Source organism: Helobdella robusta, assembly GCF_000326865.2.
Source record: "Helobdella robusta unplaced genomic scaffold HELROscaffold_6, whole genome shotgun sequence".
Classification (NCBI taxonomy): domain Eukaryota; kingdom Metazoa; phylum Annelida; class Clitellata; order Rhynchobdellida; family Glossiphoniidae; genus Helobdella; species Helobdella robusta.
Window position 1 is genome coordinate 313391 of NW_008705330.1, and position 17750 is coordinate 331140.

The 17750-nt window shown below is 33.9% G+C and overlaps 2 protein-coding genes across 2 annotated transcripts; both read left to right on the top strand.

Annotated features, from left to right (window-relative positions):
• Positions 1-877: 877 nt before the first annotated feature.
• On the top strand, positions 878-2280 carry HELRODRAFT_163964 (hypothetical protein; the record flags this gene model as incomplete). Its single annotated transcript, XM_009029045.1, has 2 exons — positions 878-967; positions 1882-2280. The coding sequence occupies 2 exons, from the start codon at positions 878-880 to the stop codon at positions 2278-2280; spliced, it is 489 nt and encodes a 162-aa protein (XP_009027293.1).
• An 8856-nt stretch (positions 2281-11136) lies between these two features.
• Positions 11137-11379, top strand: HELRODRAFT_147374 (hypothetical protein; the record flags this gene model as incomplete). The annotated part of the gene is made up of 1 exon (XM_009029046.1): positions 11137-11379. A coding segment is annotated over one exon (243 nt), but the record flags the coding sequence as incomplete, so codon positions are not given.
• Between the last annotated feature and the right edge of the window lie 6371 nt (positions 11380-17750).

The following is a 17750-nucleotide window of genomic DNA, read 5'->3' on the forward strand; positions in this document are numbered from 1 at the left end:
TTGGTTGGTTGATTATTTGATTAAAAATGATGACGAAAACAAATTTTAACAACGAAAAGAAATAATTAAGCTGTGAATGTTGGTAATGACGATTATCCCGATGACGATGATGATGATGATGGTGATGATGAATTGCACAAGATTCAATATCACAAGACGTCGTGAGCATCGTGCTGCCATGTAATATGATCCGCCATCTTCCTCCACGAGTATCACGTGACCACCTCAGTGGTGTCACGTGACAAACAAACATGTCACGTGAGCAGCCAGCCAACGAAGCCTCCCTCCCCTCCTCCTTTCCTCTGTAAACAATGGGGCTGGATCATCTTCACACTGGCTGTTTACATTTATTAGCATTTGGTTGTTTTTGGTAGTGTTGTTGTTGTTGTTTTACAAGATGACGTTTATGATGTTGATTGTTGTTGCTGGTTTGTTGGCGAGGTTGTTGTTTTTTTGTTTGTTTCGTTGTTGTTCGTTGATATTGCTTTGTTTATGTTTTATTGGTGTGGTTTCGTTGATGTTGTTTCGTTGTTGTTTTGTTGGCATTGTAGTTGGTTGATGTTGTTCTTTGTTAGTGTTGTGTACGTCGTTGCAAGCATGAACGTCAACTCTACTAACAATTGTTTGCTGGCTCACTTTCTTGTTGACTTGATGTTCATGAAGCAACGAAAATTTTCAATAGTCACATCACACGAAAGTTAATTAGTGCGTTCCTTTTTACCTTTCACATACCATTACAGTGCAAAATTTTAATTCGCTAGATCAGGTTTGCAGTAAAGGATGTGCAGGCAAAAATGTTGAATTTATTTTAAACTGAAACATCAAATTCGTATTAAAATAAATCAATAAGCACTGAGAAAACTGAGAATCAACCCTCATGTTCAGGGCCGGAGCAAGCGTATTTGCAAGGGGAGGGGCGAAACTCAGTGTGCCACCACCACCGCCTCGTTTTTATTATGCTACTACCGTAAGCTGTTGTTTAAATGCTGTTTTTAAATTTAATAATTAATATTAATGGAATAATAAAATTGTTTACCTGATTTTTCTTTTGAGCATTTTTTTATCACTAACATTATTTGATTTGTTAAATAATGTTTTTAATTTTGGTGTTGGTGACAACGTATCGTTTCCTTTGTTTGTTTTTCTTTCGTTTTTAATAATTTCGTTTAAATTTTAATGTTTATATAAAAAAAACATATCAATAGAACATAAAAAAAGTAACACAAAAAGAATCACATTTTTTTGGATCCAATTTTTGACAAGTGTGAATAACTTTTCCATGTTATTTAAAACTCAAAATTTGCCGCCCTGAAATATGCCACTCGGGCACTTGGCCTCTTTGCCCCCCTAGTTCCGGGCTAGCTCATGTTTTTATTTTTCATATATATTTTTAGTTCATTAAGTGAAAATCGTGCAGATGTATTTATAACTGATAGAAGTTTTATTTTTTTGAGCAATTAAGTTAATGACTTCGTGGAAAGTTGTTTGAAGTCCAAAAGGAGCTGAACATTTTTAAATGATTAGTAATTGAAGCGTGCATTAAACAGATTGGCTTAATGTCATTTTTTTCAAATAATTTATGATAAATAAAATAAATTAACAAAATTTTTAAAAATGAAATTAAAACATGAGACAAATGAAGCAACTACATGCTCCATCAGTTCAGTCAACATTAGCAAACACAAGCAAAAATACATTTCAACAACATCAACAACAACATCAACATTAACAACAATAACAACATCTTCAAACCCGTCTAGCACAAACTTTTCAAACACATCCACAGCTAAATGAACATCAACCGCAAAATGCACGCCACCACCACCACCGCCAAAAACAAAAACATCAACAACATCAACGAAAAACAACATCTACCACCAGGAACAGGAAGTGATAATGTCAGGAGCAATGATGACGAGCATCGCGCAAACGACTTTACTCAAACGCCAACAAATCATTTTCAAACCTGGGATCGTGGCTGTTACTATCTGCAACGACAACCTCAACAACATCAACAAAAACAACATCATCAAAAACAACGACATTATTATCATCAACTACCGCAACTTTATCAACAACAACAACTACTACAAAATAATTTTATTTCACCACAGCAGCAACAGCATTATCATCTTCAACAACAACATCATCAACAACAACAACAACAACATCAACAACATCAACAACGTCAACAACAACAACAACAATTACGAGAACAATTGTTTCGGAGCACGTGTGAAAATTTTGCGAGAGAGCGCGAAAGAAGGAACATTCCTCTGAGTTAGTTGGCTGGAAAGTGTTCAGAACCTCTTCATTCATTCATTCATTCGTTCATTCATTCATTCATTTTTCGTTTGTTCATTCGTTCGTTCGTTCATACGTTCATTCATTCATTCACTCATTTTTTAGATGCTCATAGAATCATTTTTATTCTAGTTCTTTTGTTTGCTTGTTCAATCATTTGTTCACCAATTTACTTGACCGTTTCTATGTTCATTCATTTGTTTCTGTTCTTTTATATTCATTCATTCATTTCAACCTTCTCCGAAATGTTTCAAGCACAGTGTATGATATGACGTTAGGGTTAACGACTTCGATCACAAAGAGGTCCCCGCCTACGACATGTGATGCTTCGATTCGCATGTGTTCTACATACAACGCGTGTGATGCTTCGATTTGCATGTGTTTTACATGCAAAAAAGTGTTTGTTGCAGATTCATCTGAAAAACATTGAAAAAAAAACATTTACCAAAAATAATGGAACGAAAAATTGAATTATAACTTACAAGACATTCAACTCAACATTTGGATTCAGTCGTTAAAATTGACTAATTTTTTTAAAATTGACACGACTCTACATGCCGGCCTTTCAACAAGTTGATTCCTTAGTTTAGAATCTATTCTGTTATTTTGTCAGTTTTGCGTAGCTACCTATCATCCTCTACTAATCTATTATCATCAAACATTATCTACAAACACTTATCTACTTTATTAACTTTCAGAATAAATGCGTCAAAACATCTTGAAAAATCAGAAATCATTGCAGCCAGTGTTGCGTTATTTTTTAAAAAAACAAAAATCATAATCTTCAGTTGAAAGGTTAACAGACTGCAGTGCCAATCATGTCCACACATTCCCACACTTCTGCTGGTTAAAGCTGTGCTGCCAGTTCTTAAGCTATCAGTTGTAAGAAGCTTTTCGCGAAAGAATTGAAAAGTAGGGAAAACTTTTCAGGAAACGATACAAATGAATAACCTTTCAATGCTTTTGCCTTCCTTTCCGTTCACTTTTATTAGTTTGAAATTAATTGATTCTTTTTATCTGAGCATAGCAACTTGAGCGTTTGGCGTCCCATCATTTCTTCTTGTGGGTCTCTGATTTCATCGTGCTGGAAAAAATTTCCGACACCAATGCATGGCGATTACCATTTGAAGTGGCGATCCCCCGCAAGTCCACGACGCATACGCAGGGATGTCCCAGTGCAACCCGCAACAAGACAGGACGGAGCTGGTCGTTGCTGATTGGTTGCAGGTCGCCATCTAACGGTGATGAATAACCAACCGGCACTTAACAAATTCGCCACCATAGATTTCATACAAAATTATACCGTTCGGGCTGATAGATGATTCATGCTTCTTCTTGTAATTTATTCATTGATTTGTTTGTAGATTCTTTAAAAAATTTCCAAATACTTTTGATAAAATAATTTTATTCTCGGGTTCAACTGTTCGCCTTACGTCCAACAACTGAATGGAACATCATTTCATTTTGAAATGTTTCGTTAGTGAGTCCACAATCATGTTCCCATATGCCGTGCAAGTGAGCAGTTGAGGTGAGGAGGAAGAAGATGGGGTGAATGTTCAGGGACGATGAACGTTCAATGGTGACAAATTCAACGACTCCCACACCAGCTATCATCTAACACCAACTTAAACGTAGCGAAACATCGCAATTAATTAAAATTCTTCAAACTAAAAATTGTGAAAAGATTAAAAACTGAATTAAATAATGTAAACAAAGTTGAAAATAAATAAAGTAGCTACTTATTTAGGCAGACTTCATAAGTAATTACTGCAAAAATATTCACAAATGAGTACAGAGCACAGAGGAACTCTTACATTAAAACAACACATCCACCAACAACAGAAACAACAATAACACAAATGCTGCAAACAACAACAGCAACAGTCATGCAACCCCAGGTTGAATACAAACGTCACATAAAGTTCCTCTGTGGTTGGCTTCTGGGGTTTTAAAGAAATTAAGAAACAAAAAAAATTAATTCTGTTGCATCTTACTTACTTGATGTCATTTTCTATTTTATCATCAGCATCACCATCAGCAGCAGCATCGTCATCATCAATAATTACAACATTCAATTTATTTTCAACATTGTGCAGAAGAAATCATCTTCATAAACAAATTCATAAAATCAATATGACCGGCTAACGATAACAAACCGTGCAACAATCAACCACGCAACAACTAACCATACAGCAACCAACTAAACAACAACCAACAATGCAACGAGCCAACCACACAACAACCAACCAGGCAACAACTACCCATGCAACCAACCGTACAACAACCAACAATCAGCTATGCAGCAGTCAGCTTATAACCAACCAGAACCAATCAACAACAGCCAATCAACAACAACTAATCAGCAACAACCAACTAATCAGCAACAACCGACTAATAAACAATTCACCAATTACCAACCACAGCCACCAAACCTGAATCAACTTTGAAACAACCTGCCAACTATTTAACAGAACCAACAAATAAACGACTAACCAAACAACAGCCAGCCAATCAATGATCAGCCAGCCAACAACCAACCGGCAACCAAACATTCAACAGCCAATCAGCAACCAGACACCCACCTTTTGACTCGGTACCATACATCATGCATTTATGCAACATCAGCGCACCATTATAGAACGCAAGTTTGGTAATTATGTCGTAGGCATCCTAGCGCGGAGATCGTGACGTCATAACGACACGTGATGTACGTCATCAAGGAGGCCATCAACACAACTTCCTGCCAATCTAAACTTTCTTTCATTCTTTTAAAAATATGATCTTTCCTTCTAGCATCTCCTATTCTTTCCATTCTTTCTTGCAAAATAATAACCTGTTTCCTTTATCTTCTGCCATCATCTTGTGACATTTCACAACCCTGGAGAAGAAAAAATTTCCAACAGCAATTTTTTGGCTTAATTCTTATGCTAAATGTTTGTTGATGGAAAGTTATCTGTGTATTGAACGGTGGAGTGCGCGAAAGAAAGAAGAATGAATGAATGCAATGTATTGAACGGTGGAGTGCGCGAATGAAAGGAGAATGAATATGCTTCTGTCCATCATTCTATGAACTTCATGCTCTTCTGTGTGATGTGAAATTTTTCAAATTAATTGTTTAAAAATGCATACAAATTTTTAAAAACCGGCTTAAAAATTATTTTTTCTTAAAACATAATCTGAACACATGGCGAGAAGAAAGACGAGCAAATGCAGCACATCTCCATTAGCTGACAGGAATGTTTGCAAAAGCTTTTCTCCTAAGATCATTTGCGCGTGTGTTGTAAGGAAGACGTTTTTACAAACAAAAGCCAAAAATACAAGAGATGTTCTACACAGGTGCTCTGATGTTTTTGCTGTTCGGTGGTTGTTCTCCTGGCTCCATCTTCTTCAATTTTCTTTCATCTTCGGTTTCGACTATCCTTTCATCGTTCGTGTCCGTCCGACTTATCAGGATGGCGTCTTCCTCAACGCTTGAAACTTTTCAAAATTTAAAAAAGCGAACCAATTATTTCAAATAAGCAGCTTCCGTTTGGGTTGGTAGCTTTGATCTGATTCCATACTGACCGGTGATAATTTTATTGTAAGTTTAATCGATTGATTAACGACCTTAATTAATTAACAAAATTAATTTATTAAATTAATAAATTAATTTGTTTATTTAAAATTAATAGCTTTGCATCATTTGGCGTACCAGTGTACCAGTATTCTAATGCTGCTTCCATTTAAAATTATTTATTCTATATTATAATTATTATAATTATTTTAAAATTTATTATAAATATATTCGAAATATTAATTCTTCAGTTTGCTATCCAACCTTCTTCCGGTAAGTAAGCAGACATGCCTGTCATGCACACTCTTCTAATATCCAAGACATCAATTTATGAAAACCTTGAAATGAAACTTTCGTCAGATGTAGGAAGGGGATGAGATGGCACGTGATTGCATCGCCTGTCGCATCAATCCAACGTCATTAGTGGAAGAGTGCCGTAAGATGAAATTGCTATCATGTATAATGTTTATATTGTGTAAATTTCGCTAGGGAACCGAACAGCAGTAATAATAAAAAAATCCCAAGTAAAAGCAGAACAGTTTATCATATCACTTGTAACCAATGAATCATCATTTAACGATAACAAACGCTCCAGTAAACACGCTAAAAAACAAAACTAAAGTACGCAGCACCGACCAAGAAGCTTAGTTCAAAACGCTTAACTACCAGTCCGAACAAAACCAACTGAGAGACCATTCATTCTCAAACATACTAACCATACTTGTGCAACACCATACCAACATTCAAACAAAACCAATTCACACAACACCATACCAACAATCACACAAAACCAATTCAGATAACATGAGCGCCAAGCAAACCAACATACGCACATGAGCAGTTCATTCAATATGCTTGCCGAAACAACGTTACAATTATATAGTATATGTTTGTATATATGCGAAACAAAACAACATTTTGTATTCGTCTACAAAAGTTCGTTTTATTAACCAACTTGTAAAATGTTGCTCCATTTCGCTGAGCATTCCATCTCAACTTTTACAATTTTTTATTAACAAATCGAAATTTATTTAATTGAAAGATAAACAAAACAAGCAACAAGCTAATGTTATCTACGAAGCGAATGTTAAGTTAACATAAATCCATGAAACTGTTTCCATAGTAGCAGTTGATCGTTCATTCCTCGCCACTTGACTCGTTCAACGTTCATGTGCTACCTTTTCACCCTAGCTCTCTTCTTTCTTCTTTCTTTCTCTTATTTTTTCCTTCTCTCTCTAACTCTTTCTGACTCACTTTTCTTATTGCTTTTTCTTTGTAATTTTACAATGGCTACACACACGCACAGACACATATGTGTATCTTAATATAAAAATGATTGTTAATTACGTTTTGTGGTTGATTATAATGCACCGATAAACAATCAGAACATGTAATTTGTGATGTTAACGGCGCCGTACCAATTGATGAATGGAAGAAGGAAGAGGAATCACCAATTTCAATTGTGCCTCTTATATAGCAAGAAATTATTCAACATGTCACAACTAGCTTAACGGAAAGTGCGATTGTAAATCATAGAAGAAACTGCGAAATCAACCGCACGTACAAGTCGAGAGTAGGTGCAGAGCGGTGTAATCCTGTAATCCAACTCGCCTGTAAATCGCAGACGACATAAATTTTAGATCACAACTGACTACGCACTCCTACACAACGTTCTCACGCACGTTCTCACGCACGTTCTCATGCACGTTTACACGCACGTTCTCACACATCTCTACTGTTAGGGGATATTAAAAGTGATAACATCTTGTACGCTTATGTGCTAAAAAAAGAGTTTTTTGGCTTTTGTGTTACGTGTGAGCATAGATGGTGATAGATGGTGGTTGTTTTGGAGTTGAGGACTTGATTGGAAGCAGTAAGCTTCTGATAGAGAGAGGCTGGAGAAGGAGCTCTCCATTGTTTGAACATCCACAATCTGTTGTGCATAATGCTGACAAGATTAACAAAATTGAAATATGTTTAATTTAAAATGTGGCTATATGCACAGAGAAATAAGTGCATGTGGCATCGAATTACAACCGCTACATTTGCATGCGTTTAAAAACTTCAATTTGTTGCTACCGCTGATATTTGCATGAAACTTGAGGACATTTTTTTACTTCTGCTCGTTTTGTTAGTGAAAAATTGAAACCTCGTTTCAAATGTCAGAAATGTAGACAGATCTTTCACTTTCTATTTCACATTAAGTTTTTAGTTAATATTATTAAATAGATAGTATTAAAAATTAAATAAATTTAATAATTAATAATGCACACACACACACACACACACATATATATATATATATATATATCTATATATATATATATATATATATATATTGGTGTGTGTGTGAGAAAGAGAGAGAGAGAGAGAGAGAGAGAGAGAGAGAGAGAGAGAGAGAGAGAGAGAGAGAGAGAAAATTTTAAATAAACTGAATTGATAAGAATGAAAATAATTAATTGACACTTTTTTTAAACTTCACGTCAGACCCATTGTTTTGGAGCGGTCAGCACGTGGAATTGTGGCTGCTGTGGTTCTGCAGTCACTTTCCATCTGAGCATTTTCATCTACCGACTTTCGATTGTTTGAATGGTGAAGAAATAATCAAGCGGGGGCGGGAATATCTCATGTCAATCACTTCTGAACACGTGGGCAGTCTTTTATGGAGGCATTTGATTACGTTGCACGAAGGTTTTATGTTCAGTTTTGTTGGGGCCCGTTGTGGCGATCGAATGTTGATGACATTATTGAAGTTCATTAGATGTTGTGTGGTGGCGTTTGTGTCTTCGGTAGGATTGGCTGGTGTGGTTTTTGTGACGGTTGATGTGCTTGCTTGCATTTCGCGCGATTATAAGTTTAAATTAGATTTAATTATTGAACCTGAACACAACCCAACAGAATGTCAAAAAGAATTGCTGAACTACCACACAAGCTATAACTTCTGCTTAAACAATATGTTGATTCTGCCATCTGTGGAACAACAAGCAGTTAGAAGTGTCAGAAATCATTCCATTCCAACCATTGTAGAGAAAAAATTGAAGAGGGTACATCAGATCATCAAAACTTATTCTTTATCAGGTTTCACAATTTATCGGTTAACCCATTGTTGGTCTAAGATATTTATTTGTTCAAACATCTTAATCGCCTCTCACATCACATCCAACCTCAAACGAATGTTTTAAATGCTGAAAGATTGAATTTTATATCATGCCTGCCTGAATGAAACGCAGAATTTATATTTTGAATCGGTCATTCGGTTGCATAATATTAAAAATGTTGATAAAAAATATTCGAAGCGAGTTATTTCACGTTTTTTAAACAAAATTCTCTAAGAACTTCTTTCATTTCAATCTTACGTCTGACTGCTAACGAGACGGATGGATCTTGGTCTTCTTTGAAAATATTTCATCCTCTTAGTACAAATTCTTGCAATAAACATTTTTAAATAAAATAATTTCACCATTATATTTACCTTCCTTTTTCAACAATATTTTAATTTAATAGAAACAAAATTTTGTATCTCTTATTATCGAATCCAAATAATTTTCTTGAGTATTTAAACCAATTAGAATTTCTTAAATTAAACGCCGTTTTCCAGCGTTATTTTTCTTAGAAACACATCAGCAATATTAAACCCAGTTTTTTTAAATAATTTTTATTTTAGTTATTTTTGATTTAAACAAAATAAATATCACAAAATATTTCAGAAGAGTATTGTCAGTCCTCGAACAGCATCCTCCCTCCACATCCGGCACCACCCTCCTCTCTCACCTCCCCACTTTCTCTTCATTCAACATCGTCAGCATCTTTTCATCCTTTCATCGAGTCTGCATCTCCTTCTTCAAGCACCACTTGCATCAACAACTACCAAATCCTCAACAACTCAACAATTTCTTCCTCCGTTGAAAATGTCAACGAATATTTCGACGACGCGTATTTTAAATGTGAGCCGAGAAGATCAAGCATTACTAATTTCTCACACCTCGAGCAGATCTTGCAAAGAAGAGTTCATGAGAACCTAACAAAAGTCGATGCTAACAGGAAGATGTTGATGGAATCCTCCAGACACAACACGTTGTACCAACTCGATGGACACTCCAACCTCAGCGACGACAACAAATATTCGTACAGATACAACGACATTAACAAAAACAACATAACACACCAAAACAACAAACTCGACAGCGAATATGTTTCAGGAGCGATGAAGTTAAATTCGTTGAATGGATTTGAAGAGGAGAATGATTGCCGTCTTGAAGAGGTCAACCATGAAAAATGTGTTTATTATGCAGACAGTAACCGTAAAAGCAATTATAACTACATACCTAACGACCTTAGTTTTAATCATTCGAACAAGGTGATCTTCAAATCTAACAGCTATCACAAAAATAATGAAAAAAATAGAGAGAACGATTACGAAGATGATGACGCAATAACCATCTCATCTTGCAACAGTTTTGCATTAAAATGTGATAACAACAACAGCCTGACATGTGGTGATAGCAACAACATCAGCAACATCACCATCAACAACATCAACAACAATGACACCAAAGATACATACAACGAAATCGACGCTGACAACGACAATAAAACACAAATGATGAATTCCGATAGAATCAGAAGAATAAAAGCAAGCACCAGGGACATGAACAACAACTTCTTTGCAAATGAACAGAAAAACAATTTTTTAAAATTGAAAACCCAGCAGACAAGTTGGTTGCTTCTTTTAAAATAATTCTGATAATAGTATTATTATTGAATTTATTTTGAATTAATACTGATTAACATTTTTGATATTTCTAACGATATTTATATTTTATTTCTAAGCAATATGTCTTGCGAACAAATTAATTGGTAATACACATATTCAATTCTTTTTCTAAAACTAAACAGCTTCTTTATTTTGTCCAAAATGATTTTCGTGACATCTATCTGATATATAATGGATATAAATTGTATTATGTATAACACTTATTTAAATGAATGTTTTGTTTCTCATCGCATGCGTAGGCGGGTGGTATGGCGTATGTATTTTTGCTGGACGTTGGCTTTCTCCTTGCAGCTTTGAGATCATCGGCATTTCAATCTCTGATGATAATATGATAATGTGATCGTGATCAACCTTTATGGAATATTTTCATCTTTTTTAGCTGTAGAAATTGACCGTTTGAAAACTTTACCTAATAAATAGATACTATTAACCTATTAATATAGAGAATCAATAAATAATAACAAATGAAACAATTTGAATAATTTATCATATAGATGGCAGTCATGTCCATCTTTGGCAGTTTCTTCTGAAACTCCTATTGGACGAAAGACACCGTGACGTCATAGCCTGGACCGGAAGAGGTTTAGAATTTAAATTGCTGGATCCCGATGAGGTGGCCAGGATGTGGGGGGCATGCAAAAACAGGAAAAAGATGAACTATGAGAAGTTGTCACGTGGTCTCAGGTACTACTACGAGAAGAAGGTGATGAAGAAGACGAGAGGACGGAGATACATCTATCGGTTCGTTGAGGAGTTCGTATTTGCAGGCATCAACGACAAAATGGATGTGGAAGCAGTGATCGACAACTCAGAAAACATTCTTCGTTGACATATTTATTCATTTATTTCGATAATATTTTTTTTCATTTTTTTTCTAAATTATTATATTGACATTTAACTTCGTTCTCAGTTTGTTTTTAAGAACATGTGCATAGGAAGCATTTTAATTTATAGGGCCGAAGCAGCACTTGACTCTTTTGTAACTTCCTAAATAACAACTTGACATTTTCGTTCAATATTGAAAAACTTCATTGTAATGTGCCTTTCAGTAAAAAGAATTTTTTTAAATAAAACTTCTTGGACGCTAAGAAAATGTACTTTAATGTTTGTTTAATTAAATCATAAAAACCTCTAATTCAACAGACACATCAATGAACTTATTTAAATGAAATGTAAGCGCCGATAAAACAATAACAACATCATTGAAATAGGAAGTGCAAGGTCATAATACTAAGTGTAGCACTTGACAGTTTGTTAATCTTTTTTTCTTTATGTCAGGCTCCTTTAAATGAGTAATGAATTTTTGTCCTGTTCTACGCCGGTATGTTAATTTCATTTTAAAGATTGTCCAAACTTCGTCCTTCAACAAAACTAATACAAATTAAAATAAATTATACATAGTAGTCTTCTTGTGATGACGATTAAGAAAATGATAATAAATAACTTTACTCATACAATATAAACAAGATGTTAGAATTGAATTGTTGCGAAATATCTTTTAAAATTAAAATTCTTGTTTCAGCTCATTTTAAGGGTTGAGTGAAGAGGCATGTTAGGGTTGTCATCGTAATGCTATCGTAATGGGTCGGCAACCTCTGCGTGGTTTGTGGTTCTACTCCGTGCGAAGTATGAATTGGTTTTGAAACTTACGAATCACTTAACTTGAAACATGTTTAACCGAAATGTGCAGACAGACAGTTAGTTGCTGTAGTTTGTGTTTACTGAATATTTATATTTGACCGAGGCAGATTGACCAATAGACAAATGAAAGAAATGACTAAAAGCCCGGATTTGTGTCCCATCTGCATTTAGTCACAGATATTTTTATTTTAATATTTGAAAATAATATATATAATAATTTTTAATTTTAATTTTATTTTTTAAAATATAAAGATCTAAATATTTTTATTTTTATATTTTTTATCTCAACATTTTAATTAAATAGTTTAGCAACTGTCTTTATCATGTTCCATTTGCATTGTGTTGAGACTTAAAATTTCAAAAAAAAAAATATAACGAAAAGGGCTACTCATTAGTGTTAGAACCTTCCACTTCCTATTTGAATGATAATGTTATTGTTCTATCGGCGCTCACATTCCACTTGAATAATTTCATCGTTGTGTTTGTTGAATTAGAAGTTTATATGATTTAATTAAACAATCATTTAACGGAATCACGCAAAATCCTGGTTAACTGTAAACCTTTCAAATTGATTGACAGTTTTTGAACGAATTCTGAAAATATAAGCACCCAAAAAATTAATTTGCTGCAAAGTTTGTCAAGATACATAAACTATACATTAGATTACAAACACAATACAACGGGTCAGAAAATAAAATTTTTGCAATATGAAACAAAAAACTAGACACAAAGACCGCAAATTAGCAATTAAACTGCTTGAAAATATAATTACTTTTTAAATTTTCAAATTTTATTTTGTTTATAATTCTAATTTTTATTAATAAATTAACTAAACATTTTACTAGAAGCAAGTATGGGCGTCACGCTTTTATGTTTCATATAGGATACCAATTCAGTGAAAACGTTAGTGACGCAAATGCTTTCCGAGCAGCGCTAACTACTAATAAATTTATATGAAAGCTTCCTTGAAATGAAGCCAGACACAAACTTTTCTATTTTTACTTACCGTGCCGAAACTGAAAATTGGAGCGAAGAAATGAACGGTTGGAAGCTTTATTATATAATTCATAAGGCATTCCACAAAAACGGGAGCGTATGACTCCCCAAGCACTGATCAATCACATGACACATTAAATTAGGAAGCATGTCTGCAAACATATCTGGAAAGATAGTCGGTCGATATTTCGTACCTACATATATTCACAATCGATTAATCAAAACATTGTCGTGAATCTATTTTGTGACCAGTACACATTTGATGTTTTGTTTTTTATAATAGGCTCAAATATTCAAGTGTTACAGACCACTAATCTAGCTCAAGAGCTTATGTAGAAAATAGTTAATGGTTTTATTAACAATTAGTAAATCACTAATACATTACAAACATCAGCATACAAAATTGACAGTAAAATAAAAATAGAATTTTTTATACTTACTAAGCAGCTCGTACAAGCATTTCTGTGAAGTGTTTGATTTTCAGCCAGCTATTTCTCCCCTCAGACGAAACTTTTTTAACAATAACTTTTGATTAATACATCGAAACATTTTCTTCTTGCATAACAGCACCAATGTCTCAAGCCTGATAAATTATAAAACAAGCAGCAAAAATATTCGCGTGGTTCTACGTTTAAAGCAGAACCAGTGCTTCTCCAATGACCAATTAGCTTGACCAGAAATCTCACACCACATACGAGATACAAATTTTAATAAAACAAAAAAAAACAAAATATAATCACAATTCTCACAATACAATCACCACTCATACAACTTAATCATGATTCATGTGACGACGATACGTGGGTTTTGGCTTCGGCTCAGCAGTGTAGCGTGTCTGACGCGGTGGTATATAACGCGCCTGGTATACTCAATTAGAAAAGATTGTAACTTCGTACAACTACCTAACAGTTAATTAAGTAAAAAAAAGCCCTATGCCGTTTCTTCAATGTAGATAGAGAAGCAGCGGTATGATAACGGCGATGATGATGATGGTGATAGGTGGCAACGATGTTTTTTATAACGATGATGACAATAAAAATATGATGATGACGACGACTAGGACGACGATGATGCCAGCAATGATGGCCATGATCAAAACTAAAATGATTAGGTTATGAGCGATGATGGTGACAACAAAGACTCAGATAATTTGTAAGATGCTTTCATGTGATCATACTGATAATTGTTTACGGATATAAATTCATTTGAAAAAAAAATTATCTGTTGATGAAATAATGTCTATCGAGATGACGTTTGTGAAAATAATTAAGACAAGGATGTGGTTAGACGGTTGTTGTGGTTATGATGGACGGTGCATCATGAATCATGATGGTCCGCAAACTGCTTCAAACAGCTTTAAACTGTTCATCAGATAACGAGATTCTCCAAAACAAAAATTGCCTAATAATGTAGAAAACACTACAACCACATATACTGAAACATTTTAGAATAAAAATTCTTAATATGTTCATATGCTCCAATGCAATTCTTGAACAGATTTTCATTTCATTTTTCATTATTGTAGTATTGAATCATCATTAATGTAGCATCCTATCATTATGATCACACACACATAATTACTCCATGATTACTCCCAGTCACGGGTTACTTTCGGAGATGATTATTATTCTAACATAAAACAACGCCAGGCTCGCTTAGATATTTACTTTCAAAAACGAAAAGCATGACAGAAATCAAATGAACAGTTCGATATTCAAATGAGGATTAATCTTCAATAGTGATGGTTCAGTTTGATCAATGCACTTCAAAACGGTTCTTAAGGATGCTAATTAATATTACGCTATCAAACAGCTATACAATTAATTACTAATTAATGTTAGATTACTAAACGGTTCTCAATATTACCAATTAATAATACAATACAAAGCGGTACGATACGATACAAAAAATATATTATAATATCAATTACGACACCACTACTCCAAACTAATCCTAATACATACTCTATCACGAGACAATAACCCACATATAAGCTAAAAAAATCGTTTATTTCATTCGAACCCAACGCGCCAATCCCAAAGACCAGGTGCACTAGCATACGACGCAACACAACACAGGAGCTGGCCCACCATCGTACAACTCGTGCAAATATCGCGCTGAGAGCAATTCAACACATTTCCTAACGCCACTTTCTCACTAGCTTCCTCCAGCCGTTGATTTCTCCTTCTCTCCAAAGATTTTCAAAATGGTTAAATGTTGAATGTTCCAAATAAATCTTAGTAGCCAGCAGTAGCAGTTCACTCAAACATAAATAAAATTATTCGATGTGCTTGAGTAAAGGTAAAAATATAAATGAATTGAAGTTAAAGGTACAATTACTTCAAAGAAAACTCAAGTGCATTGATTTCTCCATAAAAACAATTTGCGTCTTTTTTACAAACATTTGGCGTAGTAGAAATTTTTTCAATAACAATAAATTTTTTTTATTACATGCACCACCTACACCTCAAGTACGAGTATTACATTATAATTCAAGTGCAAGTACAGCATTGTTTACTCGGATGCGAAAGAACTATCAGAATATTAAACGAGCAAGCAAATCATAAACATGGATTTCAAATCAATTAAAAATTCAGTCAGCATGTTAAATTTAATGCAAATTGAATTAATAGTAATAACTCTTAATCAATTTCTATAAATATGTACTATCAAATAAAAAACACCAGATGAAAAAATTCCGCTTCCGGATTCCAACTCCCAAAAAAAATTTTCAACATTTTTTTTTTTTGAACAGTTTTATTTACAAAAGTAAAAAGGTTCATCCTAGCAATAACAGAATAAATCTCAACTAATTCAACAGAATTTACACATAACCAAGAATAAAAAATATCAACTGAAAAAATTAAGCAATACATATATATCTAGAATAATTGAAATGAAAAATTAGGGATAACAAAAAAAAGAGAAATTGAGTCAATATTATAATTATGAAATAAAATAAAACAATTTACGTTATGAACAGCATAAAAAATATGTTTTCAATTGTTTTTTGAAAGAATTATAAATTACATAAATTGCATCATAATTCCAACTTATTATCACCACTAAATAAAAAATACTTTAAAGACACTTAAAATCAGTCAATGTAATTGTATTTCTTAGTGAAATTTCTTTACTTGTATGTTTTAAAAAATATTGAAAAAGTATGTATTTTATGTTGTTGTTGTAGTTGTTGACGCCATCACTGATTACGTTGTTGTTGTTGTTTACATTATTAGCATTTGTTTTCAGTATTAAAGATGGAATATTGTAAATTGAAATTTATGTGAGGGAAATCCGGCTCAAATCCGAAATCCGGGTTCATAATTTTGGAAAAATGGCTAAAATCTCCAAAAAAATATTAGTCCATTTAAAATTTGTAGCTACTATTTTTTAAATTTTTTATAGTATTTTCACGTTGTAAGTCTTCAAGTGCAAGTACAATTTAAAGTTGCACGTGCAAGTACCAACATCAAGTGCGAATACTTAAAATTGGTAATCGAGTACTAACGAAGTATCGAACACGAGAACCAACCACATCACTGAAAAGTAGAAGGAATTTCACCGAAATTAAGTAACACTAGAATGAATTACAAAGCAAAAGTTAGAAAAAGGTTCATACGCACGCGAAGTAAAGCATGTTCTCTACAATAAACACAAGTCAAATGATATTCGCATGTGGAATGGATATGGTTACGTCTGTCTCTTCCACAGTTTTTATATTTCCAATCACATCGATATATATATATATATATATATATATATGTGTGTGTGTGTGTGTGTGTGTGTGTGTGAGTGAGTGTGTGTTTGTGTGCGTGTGTGGCGTCTGCGTCTTTGCGTGAGCGTGTGTGTATTTAAATTTTAAATTGATGATCCTCTACATGATTAGCATCATATGAAGCCATAAATTCTGACCTGCGTGCTGGTTGCGTTGATCATAAGGTAATCTGAAAATTAATTTCTCTGTTTATTTCATGCGACGCATTGCGTAAACAAATTGAGAGGGGAGACCAGCTGATAAGATCACCCATTCCCCCCCAATCAAGTGTGCAGGCTTATCGTTTCTCGTTCGCTGCTATCAAATTTTCATATATTAAATTACCATTATCTTTATTTTTTTTTTACTAAATTATCTTTATCTTGCTTACTCTTGTCTGCACTTCAATCGTTCCAATAGTCCCTATCATCATCATCACCATCATCATCATCACAGATCATCACCATCATCACATCATCATCATCGTCGTCATCATCGTCATCATCATCATCACCACCATCATCATCACAGATCATCACCATCATCACCGTCGTCATCATCATCATCATCATCATCATCATCATATCTTCTACTCGTTGTTATCATTATTAATTAACCTGCCAACATCGTCAGTTTGATAAAAATATGATAAATACTGTTTAGCAAAAAAACGAACAATATAGGAACTACAGTTAAGTAATTACTAATACAAGATTATTGTTATT